Source organism: Sciurus vulgaris, assembly GCF_902686455.1.
Source record: "Sciurus vulgaris genome assembly, chromosome: 10".
Classification (NCBI taxonomy): domain Eukaryota; kingdom Metazoa; phylum Chordata; class Mammalia; order Rodentia; family Sciuridae; genus Sciurus; species Sciurus vulgaris.
Window position 1 is genome coordinate 12,326,864 of NC_136470.1, and position 16,938 is coordinate 12,343,801.

General features: G+C 47.9%; 1 protein-coding gene across 2 annotated transcripts in view; it reads right to left on the reverse strand.

Moving 5' to 3' along the window:
- Window positions 1-16,938, reverse strand: part of HUNK (hormonally up-regulated Neu-associated kinase) — a 98,697-nt gene that overhangs the window by 55,902 nt on the left and 25,857 nt on the right. For both annotated transcript variants that reach the window (XM_079156426.1, XM_079156425.1), the window contains exon 2: window positions 2,642-2,934. In XM_079156426.1, the coding sequence (XP_079012552.1) occupies window positions 2,642-2,934 (293 nt within the window). The remainder of the gene's footprint in view (window positions 1-2,641; window positions 2,935-16,938) is intronic.

Below are 16,938 nucleotides of genomic sequence, written 5' to 3' on the forward strand. Positions count from 1 at the left end.
CACAGAAAGCTCTGCCACTTGCCCCGCCCCCTGCTTCTATTTTCTGCTGTGACCCACGGAGTCAATACTCCGGACTGATTCATCCGTGAGGTTTCTGCCTCTCTCATCTTAATAAACAAAGACGGAGCCAGGCACCCTCACGACCATCATCTCGCTGATAATGGCAGAGCCGTGACACCACGGGCCACGCAAGGTATTGTTGGGAAGAGCCAAAAATAGTGTTCTTCACCTCCAGTTTCGGAGTGTTCCCTGCCTGGCTGACGGAAGCACAGACTTCAATAAAGCATGATTGCACAACAACATGTGAGACTAAATGTCTGTGAAGAGGGTCTGGCACCTCAGTAAGGAGGAAGTAACCAGCCTGAACAGTGCCCAGCCGGAGCTGGCTCTGGAAGGCCCCACAGTGCCCCTGGGTTTAGAGTCCCCAGGGCTCAAGAGGAAGAGTCAGCCCTCTCCGTGGGCAGAGTGCAGAAGCTCTGTTAAGTAAAGTCCTCGAGTTGCTTTCTTCACTGATCAGAAAATGAATGACTTTTGGACAGATAGAAGGTACCACTAGATGTTCATTTTTTTTAATATACATGTTTCCTCAAAAGGCAAAACTGAGAATTATTGTATGGCCCAGCAATTCCACCCTAAGAGTGGAATTCTCCAAAAGAAGCAAGAGAAGTGAAAACGTGTTCACCCAGAAATTATCTACAAACACTCTTCTTAGCATTATTCATAACAGCCAAAAAAGTGGAATGACCCAAATGTACATCACTTGATGAAGAGGCTGACAAACTGTGGTATATCCATACAGTGGAATATTACCCAGCCATAAAAAGGAAGGAAATACTGATACTTGATATGACAGAATCTGAAAAACATCATGCTAAGAAAAAGACCTTAATCACAAAAGACCATATATTACCCACCCCCCACCACACCCCACACCATGGGCTCCCGAGTTGGCAGATTAAGCATTTTATAAATTGCATTTTAAATACATGTTCTAAACTTGTCAAAAAAAGACCATATATTATATGATTCCATTTATATGAAATATCCAGAATAGGCAGATCCACAGAGACAGAAGAAAGTCAATTAGTGGTTGCCAGGAGTTGGCAGAAGGGAGAATGGAAATAGAGTTTCTTGGGGGAGGTAATAAAAAATATTCCAAAATTAAGACTGTGGTAATGGTTGAACAACTCTTTAAAATACTGGATTATATATTTTCATAAGGTGGATTTTAGAGTATGTGAGTTGTATCTCAATTTTAAAATATTAAGTATGTGTGCATGCATGTACATAACAGTATGTGGGCATGCACATTTCATGCTATCAGTTGGTTTTTTAAATGAGAATTCATTAAACATGATTTTTGATTTTTCTCTACAACTGAGTAATTATTAATTATAATTCCACCAAGGAAGAACCATGCATTTATTGGTGAAGCCCACAGTTTCTTAGAAACTTTTTTAATTTTTTAAAATTTATTTTATTGTCATATTAAAAGTAAGCACCAGCAGCAAGATTGTTAAGAATATTATTTCCATTCACTTTCTGTGAAGCCTCCTCCCCAGAGGCAACAAGTTGGTGTAAGAGTTTGATTTTCATAATTATTTGCAAAGTTGGTTTGATTTATGGGGAACACCCCTTGGTTCCCAGGGCAAGTCCACAATTTGGTGATTCAATTCAGTTGACGAAAACAGTTACTGAGCAGCTACCATTTGAAAGTAAATAATACAATGAAAGCACTCTCCCTAGCTGAAAAGTCATCCTACCACTGAGTCTTCTTTCAGGCACCTACACACCTGCTCTCAAGACTTCAAGAAAAATAAGAACCGCGGCTAACATTTACACAGTGCTAAGTATGCACCAAACACTATTCAAGCTCTCCCCACATATTAACTCACTGACCATCAATGGAGAGTAAAGTATTATTTTCTCATTTTACAAATGAAGAAACTGAAGTTCAGGTTGGTTAAGTAATTCGTCCAAGTCAAACAACCACTAAAAGCCAGGGCCAGGATACACGAGAAGGCACCCTGACGTTAGCCTCTACTCTGAATCTCCACACTGGCATTACCCCAACTTATAAAACAACTCGATGGAAGAAAAAATACAAAACAGGATGTGGTCACTCACTCTTTCTTGGAGCGTCCATTCAGTACAGATTCAGCGATCACAACCCATCCGGGGCCTTACCCGTAGACCACCCCAGCCCATCCGGGGCCTTACCTGTGCGCCACCCCAGCCCATCCGGGCCTTATCCGTGCGCCACCCCAGCCCATCCGGGGCCTTCACTGTGTGCCACCCCAGCACATCCAGGCCTTACCCGTGCGCCACCCCAGCCCATCCGGGGCCTTATCCGTGCGCCACCCCAGCCCATCCGGGCCTTACCTGTGCGCCACCCCAGCCCATCCGGGACCTTCCCTGTGCGCCACCCCAGCCCATCCGGGCCTTACCCGTGCGCCACCCCAGCCCATCCGGGGCCTTACCTGTGCGCCACCCCAGCCCATCCGGGGCCTTACCTGTGCGCCACCCCAGCCCATCCGGGCCTTACCTGTGCGCCACCCCAGCCCATCGGGGCCTTACCTGTGCGCCACCCTAGCCCATCCGGGCCTTACCTGTGCGCCACCCCAGCCCATCGGGGCCTTACCTGTGCACCACCCCAGCCCGGTGCAGGTGCTCCACTGCAGAGATGAGCTGCCGGATGTATCTGCGAGCCTCGGACTCCTCCAGCCGCTTCTTCTCGTAGATCTTGTGCATCAGGTTGCCCCCGGGGCACAGCTCCATGACCAGGTAGTAGCTGTTTTCTGTCTCTAAGATATCGAGGAGCTGCGTGATATTGGGGTGGCGAATCATCTGCTGGATCTGCCCCTCTCGCCGCAGATTTTTGGTAACATAGGTGTCCTTTTTGGCTCTCTTCTTATCGATGACTTTTATGGCCACCTGAGGAGAAGCCAAGAACATGGGTGTTAACAGACTCTGCCGGCAAAGGTTATTCCTCGACCACTCTCAGGAACTCCAGGAAAATACACAGCTACTTCGCACCAGGAGAAATCCTGGATCCACAGAGCAGCAGGACTGGGGTCTCGCTCGGCCGGGGAGCACTTGCCTAGCATGTGTATGCCCTGGGTTCGATCCCTAGCACACGTGAATAAATAAACTAATTAACTGAATTGGACAGCAGCAAATGGAAAAAAGCAGATCATCAGGGGGAAAAAACAGAAGATCCATTTATTAAGGGGCAGCATAGAATTTACTTGGGTAAACTTGAACGGGGGCCTGGAAAAATCAGGAAAGGGTTAAGGTCGAATTTCACTCTCTGCAGGGAGCTAAATACCAACTTCTGGAGCAAAGGTCCCCACTAGTTCTGAGGACTCTCCATCATCCCCCTAGGTGTGGCCCCCCCACTTCAGAAAGAACTAACTCTGCCCCCCAGTCTTTAGTTCCAGGCAGTTAGGCAGCCAGCCTCCCCAAGCCTTCTCTGTGTCCTGCACCCCCAGGCTGCCCCTGGCCTCCCACACTGACCTCTCTCCCTTGGTGAGTCACCTCTCAGGTGAACCCGCACCCCACTGTCAGGACCAGCCTCACAGCTCAACCACCCACAGGAAGCTGCTCTGGCACCAGTGCCCCACCAGCAAGGGTCCTGCACAGTAAGGGGTTGGGGAGAACAGAGGGAAGGAGGACAGGGAGGGAAGACGTCTTTTCCACCCCAACTCTCCTTGTTCCTTTTGGGGTATCACCTCTTCACCCTCCAGGCCCCAAGGCACCCTGCTGGTCCTCTCTCATGTAACCAACCATGACACAATGTCAGTTCCTCCACACCCCCTTCCTTTCTGTTCATTCAGTACCTTGCCTCCTGGTGCCCAGGGTCCCTGTGTCTATTGTATACTTCATACTGCTAAAAGAGTAGGTTTCAAATGTTCTCACCACACACACGTACACACACACACAAATATTAACGATGTGAGGTGAAGGTTGTGTTAACGAGCTTCGATTGTGGTAACAACTTTATAATGTATACACATATCAAAACATCACACCACACATGAGAAATAGATGCACTTTTATCTGTCAATTAAACCTTGATAAAGCTGTCAAATAGACTTTTTTTAAAAAGAAAATGGAAAAAAAAAAAAAAAAACAGTACAAACCAAAGGCAAATTTTAAATCAAATTAAATGAATAAAGTTTGGCAACCGCCGATCAGCCTGGAGTAACACATCCATGTCCTCTTTTCGGTGACCCATCCTGGCCTCCTGAACTCACTCTGCCCTCTGCCTGGAAATCAGGGGACCGGGAACCTGTTGACACACTCGGGGCTCTTGTGGCCAACAGGAGCAGCCAGCCTCTGCTCAGTCAGCACCACCGGGAACCACTGGGTACCCACTGAGTCTCCAGGTTGTCTCCAGTGACAGGGTCTCCGTGCTCTCCTGGGACACATTCTGTCACTCTCCCCACTCACATACCCCCAGTTCTCAGAGGTCAACTCGAGAGCCATCTTCCTCTAGGGAGAACCCCAGACACCCCCCACCCCTGCCCTGCACACTTAGCATTTGAAGGTGGCACAGCACTCCCCACTTTAACACAGGGCCCGGGGGAGCCACTCCCTCTTCGCCACAGATAATAAACAATAGGTGACCAATTAAACAGCTGCGTCTATTATCTCTTCTGGAGAACAAAGTTTCCTCTTAATAGGGAATCTCAGGCCCTTCATCCAAAGATTAAGTGGGCCTGGAGCCAAGGACAAATCAGCAGAGGGAAGCAGACAAGCTGGGGAGCCCCAGTTTACATGCGCCACACAGAAGGGGCACCTGCCCCACCCCAAGTCCCCGAGGCCAGCACACCCAGCCCACAGAAGTTGAAGTCACACTAGGTCAGCAAATGGGCCCCAACTCGCTCCCCAGAAGGCAGGTGAATGGATACTTTGTAAACTTCACTTCTTCCTGTACCCTCCCATGTATATCTTCCCATTATCTTAGGGGGATGGGGGAAAAGATGCTGAGGAGTACAATTAAGTTCTGTCTCCGCTTGACTCCGTGTTGCAATGTTTTAAAAATTACACCCCTCGGCAATGAAATCTTTAAAAAGTACTATGCATAAACAACAGTCTGAAAGCCAGGCGGAATACGATCTGCCTTTTTCGACAGAGCACACAATTGTTGTTAGGATAATTTATTTAGCTCGTTAATTGCCTGTCCTAAGTTGAATAATGGCCATCCAAAGATAGGAATAGGAAGTGCTAATCCCCGGAACATATCAGTGGGACTTTATTCAGGAAAAGAGATTTTGCAGATGTGGATTTAAGTGAAGGACTTTGAGAGAAGATTAAATTGGATTACCAGGATGGGTCCTACATGTCCTCACAAGTGTTCTTACAAAAAAGGCAGAGGGAGATTTTGTACAAATAGGCAGAAGAGAAGACCATGTGAAGAAAGAGACAAAGACTGGTGTGGCCACAAGCCCAGGAATGCCAGTCACTCCAGAGGCTGGGAGGCAAAGTCCACATCCCCCACTACAGCCTCCGCAGGGAGCATGATCCGTTGACATCTTGATTTTGGCCCAATGCAGGGATTTTGGAATTCCCAACTACAGACTATGAGAGAGTCCTTATTTGTTGTTAGAAGTCACCAACTTGGCAGTAATATGTCACTGCAGTCCCAGGAAAGTAACATACCAGGCGTGGGCCCCACCATCCATTGATATGTGGGTCGCAAGTTCTACTGGTGGAGAGACCCCCAGGGAAGACCCTGAGTTGGCAGCTCCTCCCCCACAGAAGCCTCCCTTGGGCTCCCTCTCCGTTTTCAAAGACCAGCTCGGCACCTACTTGTTTCTGTCCACCTCTCCTCACAAGCTTGAGGCTGGTAAAAAACAGAAAGTCACTTTGATTACACAACACCACTTAATCAGCTTCATCTACAACAACGGAGATGGGGGGAAATGAGTGGGAAGTTAAGGAAAAGGCAATCGATGGCAGGCCAAGGGAGGCATGGAATTTAATTTGACAGCAATCAGGTTTGCAGGCAACACAGGTCCGACACTGATTCTATCAGAGTAAAAGCCCAGTGCAACGAGGGGACTCCGGGTGGAAAATATGCTGTAGACAGGAGAGTTCTAAAGAGGAAAAATAAGTCTGCTCTCAAATGGCAGCAAAATAAGCAAGTTTAGCATGTTCCAGAAAACAGGAGAGAGACCACCAGTGATTGATAACAGCTCTGCAGATTCCCTGACTTGCAGGAGGACAGTCACAGCCAGTGCTGTTTAGAAACTCCAGATCTGGTCTGGTGTGTGCGAGTGTGTGTGAATTGGGGGGAGGAGAGGAGGGGGACCATCTAAGCCTCAACGCCATCCTGCACACACCCAGCAAAACGATTTTCTGTGAAATTAAAACTCCAGCGCTTCAATGGATCCAAGCTACAAAGCCTCCCAGGATTTCACAAAGGAATCTGTTGTCTTGATTGCCCCCGTTATTTCCAACAAACTAAATAGCAAGGTCTTGCATGGCTCCAACATGTGACAGTCAAAAACAACAGATTATTCATCAACTTCGTTAATTAATTAAGAAATAGGATGTCTCACAATATGGCAACTCTCCATCATCTCGCCCCTTTCTCCACCAAAAAGAAAAAGAAAAAAAAAATCCTACCAACAATGGATAAGACCAGCAAACCAACTTTTAAATAAATGGCTAAGCTCATAAGAAAGAAATGGAAATCCTCCAAGGCTAAAAAAAAAAATGAGCAGGACTAAATCACTAGGCAGCAGCCACAGGGCTGAGAAATAAAAGATAGGGGAGAGACGTCAAAACCTGAAGGAAGGAAAGAAGCAAATGAAATGGAATGGGAGCATAGCTCTAAGAAGAGAGGAGGTGGGAAGGATGCACATGGGTCCCAATCCACCAGGAAAGGGATCAGTGGAAAACAGAAGCATTCATGCTCTAAGTCTTCGTCATATACCAGGAGAAAAACCAATGCAGAATAAGGAACACACAAAATCCCCTGGAAGCAATAGTGGCATACACTTCCACAAACCGACTGGTCCCCAGGATAATGTATACAAACTCCGAGTGTAGAGTCTGGCACATGGTAAGTGCTCCTTAAATCAATGCCATTAGTGTCATTACCTTTTTACTTTCAATGAATCAACCTGTAGAGAGAGTGAAAAGCCATCCGAGCTTGAGTCAGCTGAGGAAAAATGGTGCATCTCCTTGACCCCCAGTTGTAGCATATCAAACAAGAACCTGAACCGCATTTCGGTGTTTCAAACACTCTAGAGTCGAAGAGCATTTACATCCCATGGTGGTGGTCTCCTAACAGTCTGGTCTCTCATCTTGTTTAAATATTGACTTAGTTGAGACTGTCTACACAGGATCAGAGCTAACGTGATTTTAAATTCATCATTCGTCCTGAATCACCCTTCCCTGCCTTTAAAATTCATTACTGTGAGCCATATCAAGCATTGTCAACATGTCCAATCTCCAAAATGAAAAGTCAGCTGTAAAATGAATCTTCCGTATGACTGAGAGGAAGAAAAAAGTACTGATCAAAGAGACTCCTTTTTAATATCTCAAAAATACACATGCATGTTTTACGCATTATACAGTGTATGCTGTACTTTAGAAAGCTCATCCTTTCATCAAAGTGCTTTTATATCACGATGTTTTAAATAATCTAAACGCACAGGGAATGGGAGGTCCTGCTCAACTTAAGTTTTTTTTTTTTTTTTTCTATATGGAAAGGAGCCAAGAAAGAGCCTTCTTTCCAGAACACTTTGGTTCCTTAATGACTACTGTGTGCTAACTGAAAATAATCTCTCCTTCTTCAACAAACATGTATTAAGCACTTAAAATACACCCAGTACTGTTCTAGGTAACAAGAATGTGCTAGGTAAGAGCCATGACTCTTCAGGACCATTTGCAGCAGATAATTCTGATTCTTTGTAGTGGTTCAAGATTACTATTCGTTTAAAATAAATAGTGTCTCCCTTAAAATGCACATGTTGAAGCCCTAACTCCCAGTGTGACTATTTGGAGCTAGGGCCTTCCAAGAAGAGATTGAGGTAAATTAGGTGCTAAGGGTGGATCCTAATCCAGCAGGGCAGGTGTCCATGTGAGCAAAGCAAGAGCGAGTTTTCTCTTTCTTATTGTGCTCAGAAAAGGCCGTATATGTGGCACAGTTAGAAGGTGGTCTCTTAGACGATAAAGAAAGGGGCTTCAGGAGAAACCAACCTTTCCCACACCTGGACCTCAGACACCCAGCCTCCAGAACCACAAGAAAATAAATGTCTGTTATTCGAGCTACTCAATCTCTATGCTTCACCAAGCAGATTACTGGACCACCTAAGTATTCTATGATTCTACGGGGTTACCTACAGGAGTAAACAAGAGCCTGGCCTGTGCCCACTGAGGGCTGGGGTCTGACTTCATAGTACCACTCCCGACTTCATCCTGCTGCCCCCGTGGTGGCAAGTCCAGGATGTCCCAGCAAAGCAACACGGCGCTGAGCACTTGGGCTCTGAAGCTCGGTGGGTGCCATGAGCACAGGCTCTTGTCTCTGCTGCTGCGCAGCTGGGACCCCTCTAAGCCTTGGTTTCCTTACTGGTTTAAAAACTGAAGCAGGGGCTGGGATTGTGGCCCTAGCATGCGAGAGGCACTGGGTTCGATTCTCAGCACTGCATATAAATAAATGAATAAAGGTTCATCAACAACTATTAAAAATAATTAAAAAAAAAAAAAAAAAAACTGAAGGGGGATAACAGTGCCCACATCAGGATATACTGGAGAAATAAATGAGGAACCGGATAAAAGGCAAGTAGCACCAGGGCCATTCATCAGCGTCCTCAGGGAGCAGAGTCCTTAGGGGTTTTGTGTTTGCACAAGAGGAGTAAGTAGAAACAGTCAATCCCCTGCTGCCAGGCTCCCACGCCAACCACCCCTGTCTGCCCTCCACAGGTCCCTCGGGCCCTCCCAGGTGCACCCAGTCCAGAGCCCTCTCTCCCCAGCCCTGCCCCCACCCATCACTCCCTTGCCTTCCCAGGTGCTCCTGATTTTCCTCCTGCCACAGCTTGTCCCAGGCCTCTTCCCTCCTCACATCAGGGAGGTGCATGTCCACCTCCTCCACTGCCCTGACTCCAGTGACCATCCAACTGCTGTCCTGCTCACACCTCTTTCCTGGCCTCCAGCACGCCTGGGGCCATGTCCACTTGGATCACCTGAGGGCTGCTCAAAGCCATCACATCCCAGCACCTTCCCTGGGCTCCACAGCTCAGCCTACAGCAAGTGCAGCTCAGACGGGTCCAATCGCGCTGGCCCTCCTCTCCTCTACTGCCCAGCCCCAGTCCCCCACCCCTGGCCCCTCCACCTCCTAACCACCCCCCTCCTGTTCCTTCCTCACTGCTGCACAGACCTGGGTTAGGCCCCTGCTAATGTCCCTGCCGCCTGCCTCTGACTCCCACCCACCCCCCGCCTGGAATTCCCTTCCACAGAGTTCCCAACTCCTACTCCTTCTCTCTGGCCTCAGGTTACATTTTGCTTTCCCCCACACCTCCCCCACTGTCACATCCATCACCCACACGTAGCTGTTTGTGACACCCTCCCCTGTACTTTCCAAAAGGCAGGAATTGCATCTGGCCTCCCAGCACTAGCACAAGAGCAAGGGAGGGAGGGAATGAATGAATGAAAAAATGGAAAAAGCCACCAGTCCCTACAGGGGGTCAGAATAAGCTCTCGGCCATTCTACCCACTGGACTCCTCAGTTCCTTAACTACAAGATAGGGAGACCAAAGCTTCCCTTCCACCACTGAAATGGTCAGATGTCCATGCCACCTGTGGATATGGGCTGAGCTAGAGAGTGTGGTGCAGAGTTCACAGACCTCCCTCTGAAACACGCCACTTTCTGAGAGAGCCTGACAACTGTGTGGCCCACCCCAGCATCACAATCCTCTTACCCTAGTCCATTTTCCCCCATTCCTCACTGAGTTATAATAAGAATTTTTCTTTCACAGCATAAAATTCTTCCCCCTACAAACCCCTTCCCAATATCTGGGGTCAGGTCTGTTGGATTCAATCCTTCTCACCCTTCAAGGCATGTTCTTTTCCTAGAGCACATGTCCAGACCCCTCTTCTGGAATCAGTCCTTGTGATATTTCAAAAGGCAGTTCACCCTCATATGCCAGTGCCCAGCAGTGTTAGGACAGAGAGGGAGTTCAGTAAACATGCTCTGGATGAATGACAGAGCCAATGCACAGAGAGTGAAGAAAGAGAGGAAGGGAGGGCAGAGGAAGAGAGGAAGGATGGAGGATGGATGAGTGGGTGGATGGATGGATGGATGGATGGGTGGGTAGATGGATGGATGGGTGGATAGATGGATGGGTGAGTGGGTAGATGGGTGGATGGATGAATGGATGGGTGGATAGATGGATGAGTGGGTGGATGGATGGGTGGATGGGTAGATGGATGGGTGGATGGGTGAATGAATTGGATGGGTGGGTGGGTGGGTAGATGGATGGGTGGATGGGTGAATGAATTGGATGGGTGGGTGGATGGATGGATGGATGGATGGATGGATGGATGGATGGATGAATGAATGAATGGATGGGGTGGGTAGATGGATGGTGAATGGGTGAATGAATTGGATGGGTGGATAGATGGATGGATGGGTGGATGGGTGAATGAATGGATGGGTGGGTGGGTAGATGGATGGGTGGATGGGTGAATGAATTGGATGGGTGGATAGATGGATGGATGGGTGGATGGGTGAATAAATGGATGGGTGGGTGGGTAGATGGATGGGTGGATGGATGAATAAATGGATGGGTGGGCAGATGTGTGGGTGGATGGTTAGATGGGTGGATAGGTGGGTGGGTGGATGGACGGGTAGAGGGGTGGACAGATGGACAAATGAATGGCCCCATTCCTCTCCTCCCCAATTATGTGAGTGCCTGGTAGGTTCCACACAGGACTGGAAAGTTGCCATTGGCTAAATGCCAACGATAGAAAGTGGATAAGAGGAGACTGCATGGCTCTGGGTGAGTCCAAGTAAAGAGAGAAATTTAGGATCACTGCCAAGTTCAAGGTGGTGGAGCCAACTAGCCTTTCAACTGCAGGAAGCAGTTTCTCGCTTCCTAAAGGTATGGCTAAAAGCTGGGGGTGAGGGGAAAGCTCACATCACCGTGTTAAATCAGGTTTCTGGGGACCCCAGGTTTCACGGTCAAAGGACCCTCATTCTTCACCTCTCACCCCTCCTGCCCCTCTAAAGTCCCTCCCACCCCAATGACTATTTCTGGGTGGAGCTTCCGCCTGGTACACTCTCTCCCTCCCAAACTTGTCTGAGCCATCTGCCACCTTCTCCAGAACAGCTAACCTAGGGGGGACAGGAAAGCTCCCCAGATCCACAAAAACACACCCAAGACTCCCCATTTCTCCCAGAGGAAGGGCTGAAGCCCTGACAATGCCTGTATGCCCCTGCGCTGTTTCTGCCCTCCTCTCCCCCAGCTTGACCTGCTGACCTCCTCACTGGTCCTCAGGTGACACAGGTGTGTTGCCACCTGGAGCCTCAGCCACACGCTCTCTCCCTCACCTGCAAGACTCTGTGGAAATGTCCCCTCGCAGAGGCTTCCCAGGCCTCAAAACCTGCGCTCACAGTCCCCTGATTCCAGTCTCTTTTCCCAAAGTCTCTTAGCACCTCTAAGATCTTTCACAACTCAGTGACCCCCACAAGCCCGGAAGGAAGGGATGGTCCTGTCCCCTTCACTGACAATGTTCTTGGCATCCTTAACTGCACCACACACAGATGGCGCTCAAAAAATATTTCTTGAGTGAAACAAAGAATCCAAGTATACTTGGATAAAAAAAGATTCTATAACTTGTCTGGGCTGAGTTATATCCCCTACTGAATTTGTAGGTTGAAGTCCTAAGCCGATGTGCATGTATTTGAAGAAAGTATCTTAAAAGGAGGAACTAAGGTTAAATAAGGGCATAAGAGTGAGTTCCCAGTCCAATAGGACGGGTGAGTTTATAAGAAGTGAGACGCCAGTGGTGTGCACACAGAGATAAGGCCAAGCCAGGACACAGCAAGAAGATGAACAGATGCAGGACAAAGAGAGGCCTCAGGAGACAGAAACCCTGCTGGCATCTTGATCTGAGACTTGAGTCTCCAGACTGTGAGAAAATAAATAAACTCCTGTGGTTTATAACGGCAGAGCCTCTGGTATCTTGTTATGGCGGCCTGAGCAGACTAACAAAGTTATTCCTATAGCTTGCTTTGTAAATCTCATTATAAACAGGAAAACCTGGCTGACAAGGCTGGATGAAATGGATGGAGTAGGATGGGTCAAAAGGGAAGCCCCAAAAGCCAGGGAGAAAGTGACAAGAGACCAAGGGCTCTGTGCTCCAGCCCAGGCCTGAATTCAGTGTAAAAAGGCTGAAAACTGTGCTAATTAGCATGACCCAGTGGGACGTTCTGAAAATAAATTGGTTTCACGCCTTCTTCCAAAGAAGATGTGTGCAAATGCATCCGGGTGGAACGTGCCCCTGTGTGGATGATACTTATTTAACAGGAAGCAGAAAATATCCTTTGCTGGCTTCATAATTAATTTCAGTGTTGCTCTGATTCACAGAGAAACGATGCTAGACAGCAAACACACATGGCTGTCTTTTCTAGGGACCCATTAATTGCTGCTATTTATGTAGTCAAGCTCATCTGCTTCTGACCCCTGGCTCCCTGCTGGTCACCCTCCTGCTGGGAACTCAAATCCATCCTTCTAGAAATAAGGGGAGAAAGTATCCTCTCCCCATTTTTGGAAAAGAGAGAAAAAAGCTTCCTTCCCGGTTGAAACAACAGCGTTCATTAGGACCCGTCTTGTCCACACTGACACCTGGTGCTGGATAAAGCCTGCTCCCAGAGCAGGGCTGGGAAACCCTCCCACGCCCACCCTGTGGAGTTCTGAAGTCACTTTCCTGGAGACACTGTGCCCGCCCCACTCCAGCTCCGATTCATTAAGCAAATCACCCTGGAAACACATCCTGCTGGCGGGAAAGTAGGATCTGGTTCCTGCAGGAGCGAAAAGAAAGGGAAGCAGAGCAGGTGGGAGCTGGGCTGCCTGTTGAGAGTGGCCTGTGGTCACCAGAATCCTCACCAAAAGCCCGTCTACTCAGATACAATGCACATCCTTCCTGCATCATCGTCAGCACGTATTTATGACCCAGAAGAATCAAGTGAGCCCAAGGAAAACCCAGCTTGCTGTCTGGTCGGAGCTTACCAAAACTCAGTAATCTCAATGGAAGATGAGGCAGTAATTAAAACAGGCAATGCAATCATCATTTCTCTTTGGGTCTGGAAGTTTCTGGAGACCCTGTGTAGTTGTTGGGGCCCCACCACGCCTGCTCTCTGGAGCCAATTGATCTATGTATTAGCTAGAAATCGGAACCAACCTCTCAAATTCCCATCAGTTCCTCCAGCAGCCCTTTCTGCACCACCCTTTCCCAGCTGGGCCCCCGAGTAAATCGGTGACAAGGGACAGGAAGCCCTGACTTACATAATCTAAAAGCACACAGAGCCAAGGAATCCAGAAGATAAGGGGTTGGTTTTAGCTGACTGCCCCTCGCCCGCTACAGTGAGCCCACAGAGAGGAGAGGCTGCCCCACTGTGTGCAGACACCCCCAGGTGGGCAGCCCATGCCCCAGCCCTCCCTACCCACCTGCAGTTCAGACCTCTGCAGCCCCACCTGGTGCCTTCGTCCCTCCCCTCCCTCCCTTCCTTCTCACCTCCAGGCCCCAGGGCTTCTCCCTAAGGACAGTCATTTCACCAACTGTGCTAGCAAATCTTAAGGCCAGAGTCCTTGACGAGGCAATAAATGTCCTTCATGATCTGGCTCCAGGCCCTCTCCCCACCCCCTCCACTCTTCTGTTTCTTGAAACAGATTTTATTCTGATTACCTTATATTCTGTCCATTTTTCTTTTAGTCCCATTGCTTTTGGTCAAACCCCTATCATTCTTTAAATGCTTTTTACATAATAGTCCAAGTAGACACTCCTTACATTTTTGTTCATTTTTTTTTTTTACTTTTTTACTGTATTAAAAAAAAAAAAAGCATAACATAAAAAAGTTACCATCTTCAGCAATTTCAGTAGTGTTAACGAGGCTCACGTTGTTGTAATCCCACCTCAACTTGCATTGTGCTCCCAGTTATGGTTATGGTTATGGTTTAGATATGAGGTATCCCCCAAAAGCCAACTGTGGGACATGTAAGAACGTTCAGAGGTGAAATAATTTTGATTATGAGAGCTTTAATCTAATCCACGGATTAATCCACCGAAGTGGATTAACTGGGTGGTAACTGTGGGCAGGTAGGGTGTGGCTGGAGGAGGTAGGTCATTGGAGGCGTGTCTTTGGGGTCTGTATTTTTTCCTTGTTGAGGGGACCGCTCTCTCTGCTTCCTGCCTGCCACGTCTTGAGCTGATTTCCTTCTTCACACCCTTCGCCATGATGTTCTGCCTCACCTCAGGCCCAGAACTATACCATCAGCCGAGTGTGGAGTGAAAATTCTGAAACCGTGAGCCCCACATTGACTTCCCCTCCTCTACAGGGTTCTTGTCAGGTTTTTCAGTCGTAGCGCGATGAAAGCTGAGATATCCTCCGAGATTACCCATGTGCTGACTTCCAGACTTCTCGACACATCCAGCCCACCAAAATGTGCCCAGGTTAATATTTATTAATTACTGGTCAGGAGGAATCACTGTCACCTCTGAGCAACCAGACACTCCTACATCAGAATGACACAGGAGAAGCCCCTGGAGTTCCAGGTATAACATTGAGATTGAAATCATCGCTCAACCACATATCCAGTGCTGTTGGACCAAAATATGCCTGCCACATATATAATTTTACATTTTCTAGGAGCCACATAAGAAAGGTAAAGAGAAACAGATGGAGTTAATTAACATATTTTCTCTAACCCAATTTATTCAAAACATTATCATTTCAGCATGTGATTCAAATTTCAATGTTCTTGATGAGCTATTTTATAAGCTCTTTTTCATCCTATGTCTTTGAAGTCTGATGTGCATCTTATATACCTGCAGTACTTTTTTTTTCCAGTGCTGGGGATCAAAATCAGGGTCTTTCTTGCACATATCAGGCAAGTGTTCTGCAACTGAGCTGCATCTCCAGCCCCACATCTTTTACATTTAGGCACACTCCAAGTTTTCAGCAGCCACCTGTGGCAAGAAATGACTGGAAGTAGACAGCTCAGTTCTGGCCACATGGCTTTACCCGATCATTTACCCTCTCAACGCTTGAACCCAAGCATGCTGCCTGCCTAAGACCTAGCACTTGACCAAAAAGTCCAGTAAAGGAATGAAGACATGCTCCATTTTCCCATCAGGCAAAGCGCAGGTGACATTGCCAATCACACATTATTTGTAGCAAAAATTAAATCAGCCTTTTAGAACCCAGCTGAGGTCAGAGTGCCAGTCCTGAGAAATCCCTGGCAAGAACTTCACCTCAATAAAGCCTCAATGATTCATCCGTGATCTGGGGATAAAAATGGCAGCCAAGGTGAATCACACAAGGTGCCTGGCACACAGGGACCTTCCATTCATTATACTTACCACTAAGTGAACAGCAACAGCACAGTGGGATTATGATACAGTGGAGAGGAAGGAAGGAAAGAAGGAGAGAAGGAGGGAGAGAGGAGGAGGTCAGGGAAGGGCAGGGAAGGGAAGGAGACATGCCGAGAGGTTGGGAGGGCAAAAACCCAGAGGAGAGACGGATGGGATAGCTCCAGAAAAGGAAAGTTGGAATAACACTTGTGCACTGAACAGAGCACAGGAGTCCTTCCCATCGCTCCGGACTCCCAGGCCCGGGCCACTGGTGGCCATTCGCACGAGGTCCTCAGTGCACTCTGCAGGTGCTTCCCTACGCCACAGGAACTCAAGAATTCCCTCCCCTCCGCCTAAATCCCACGCTTAGTGTCAGGACCAGCCTCCATGCTGTGTTCATCAGAAAGGGAAAATGAGGCCTTTTTCCCACTCTGCTCTGATTTATTCATGTGCCTTTACTGTGTCAGTCTGAATAAAGCACAATTTGTGTTCCTGCAAGGAGTCCCTAAATCCTCCCGGCCTCCTTTCCACTTGATGGGAATTCTGAAGCTCTGCTTCCACTGACAGCAGATAATGGCTCTCAGGAAGGGCATAGAATGCACAAGCAGATAACAAAGGAACTCGGTGGGAGGTGGGCATGTGCTTGCACGCATGTGTGCGTAGGGCAGGGGCTGCTGGAGAACGCCTGGGATCCTGACTCAGGCCGATTCCTTTATCTTCTTTTAACCTGAGTTGCTCTTCCGGTCACTTGCATTGGCTAGGGCCACCATAACCAAGGTCCACACACTGGGTGGCTAAAAAGCATGGAAATGCATGGTTCCACATCTCCGAAAGTAGAAGTCTGACGTTGGTTCCTTCTGAGGCCTTTGTCCTTGGCTTGTGGCATCTTCTCGCCACCCTGTCACGTGGAATTCTCTGTGTCTGGGTCCAGATTTCCTCTTATGAAGACACCCATCATGGGATCAGGGCCCAGTCTCATGACTTCATTCAAATTTATTTTAATTCTTTCAAGATCAAATCTCCAAATACAGTCGCATCATGTGGTACTGAGGTTTAGGACTTCGACATATGAATTTGGGTGGGGGGAGATATAACTCAGCCCATAACCTCCAGTTAAACTTGTCACCGATTTTAGTGATAAGAAGGGAAGCAACAAATCTACAGGACAGGAGACCAAGCTCCAACAGGAAATCATATGACTTGAGTAAACTCAGCTCCAACAAGTTGTCAAAAAGTCTCCAAGCGAACAGAACACCTGGTGCTTTTCTCTCTGTGGCACATTTCCCTAGCTTGTGAATTTCAGCACTTAATATTTTGTTATTAACTTTTCCACAAGTAAGTGTGTCTTCTGCA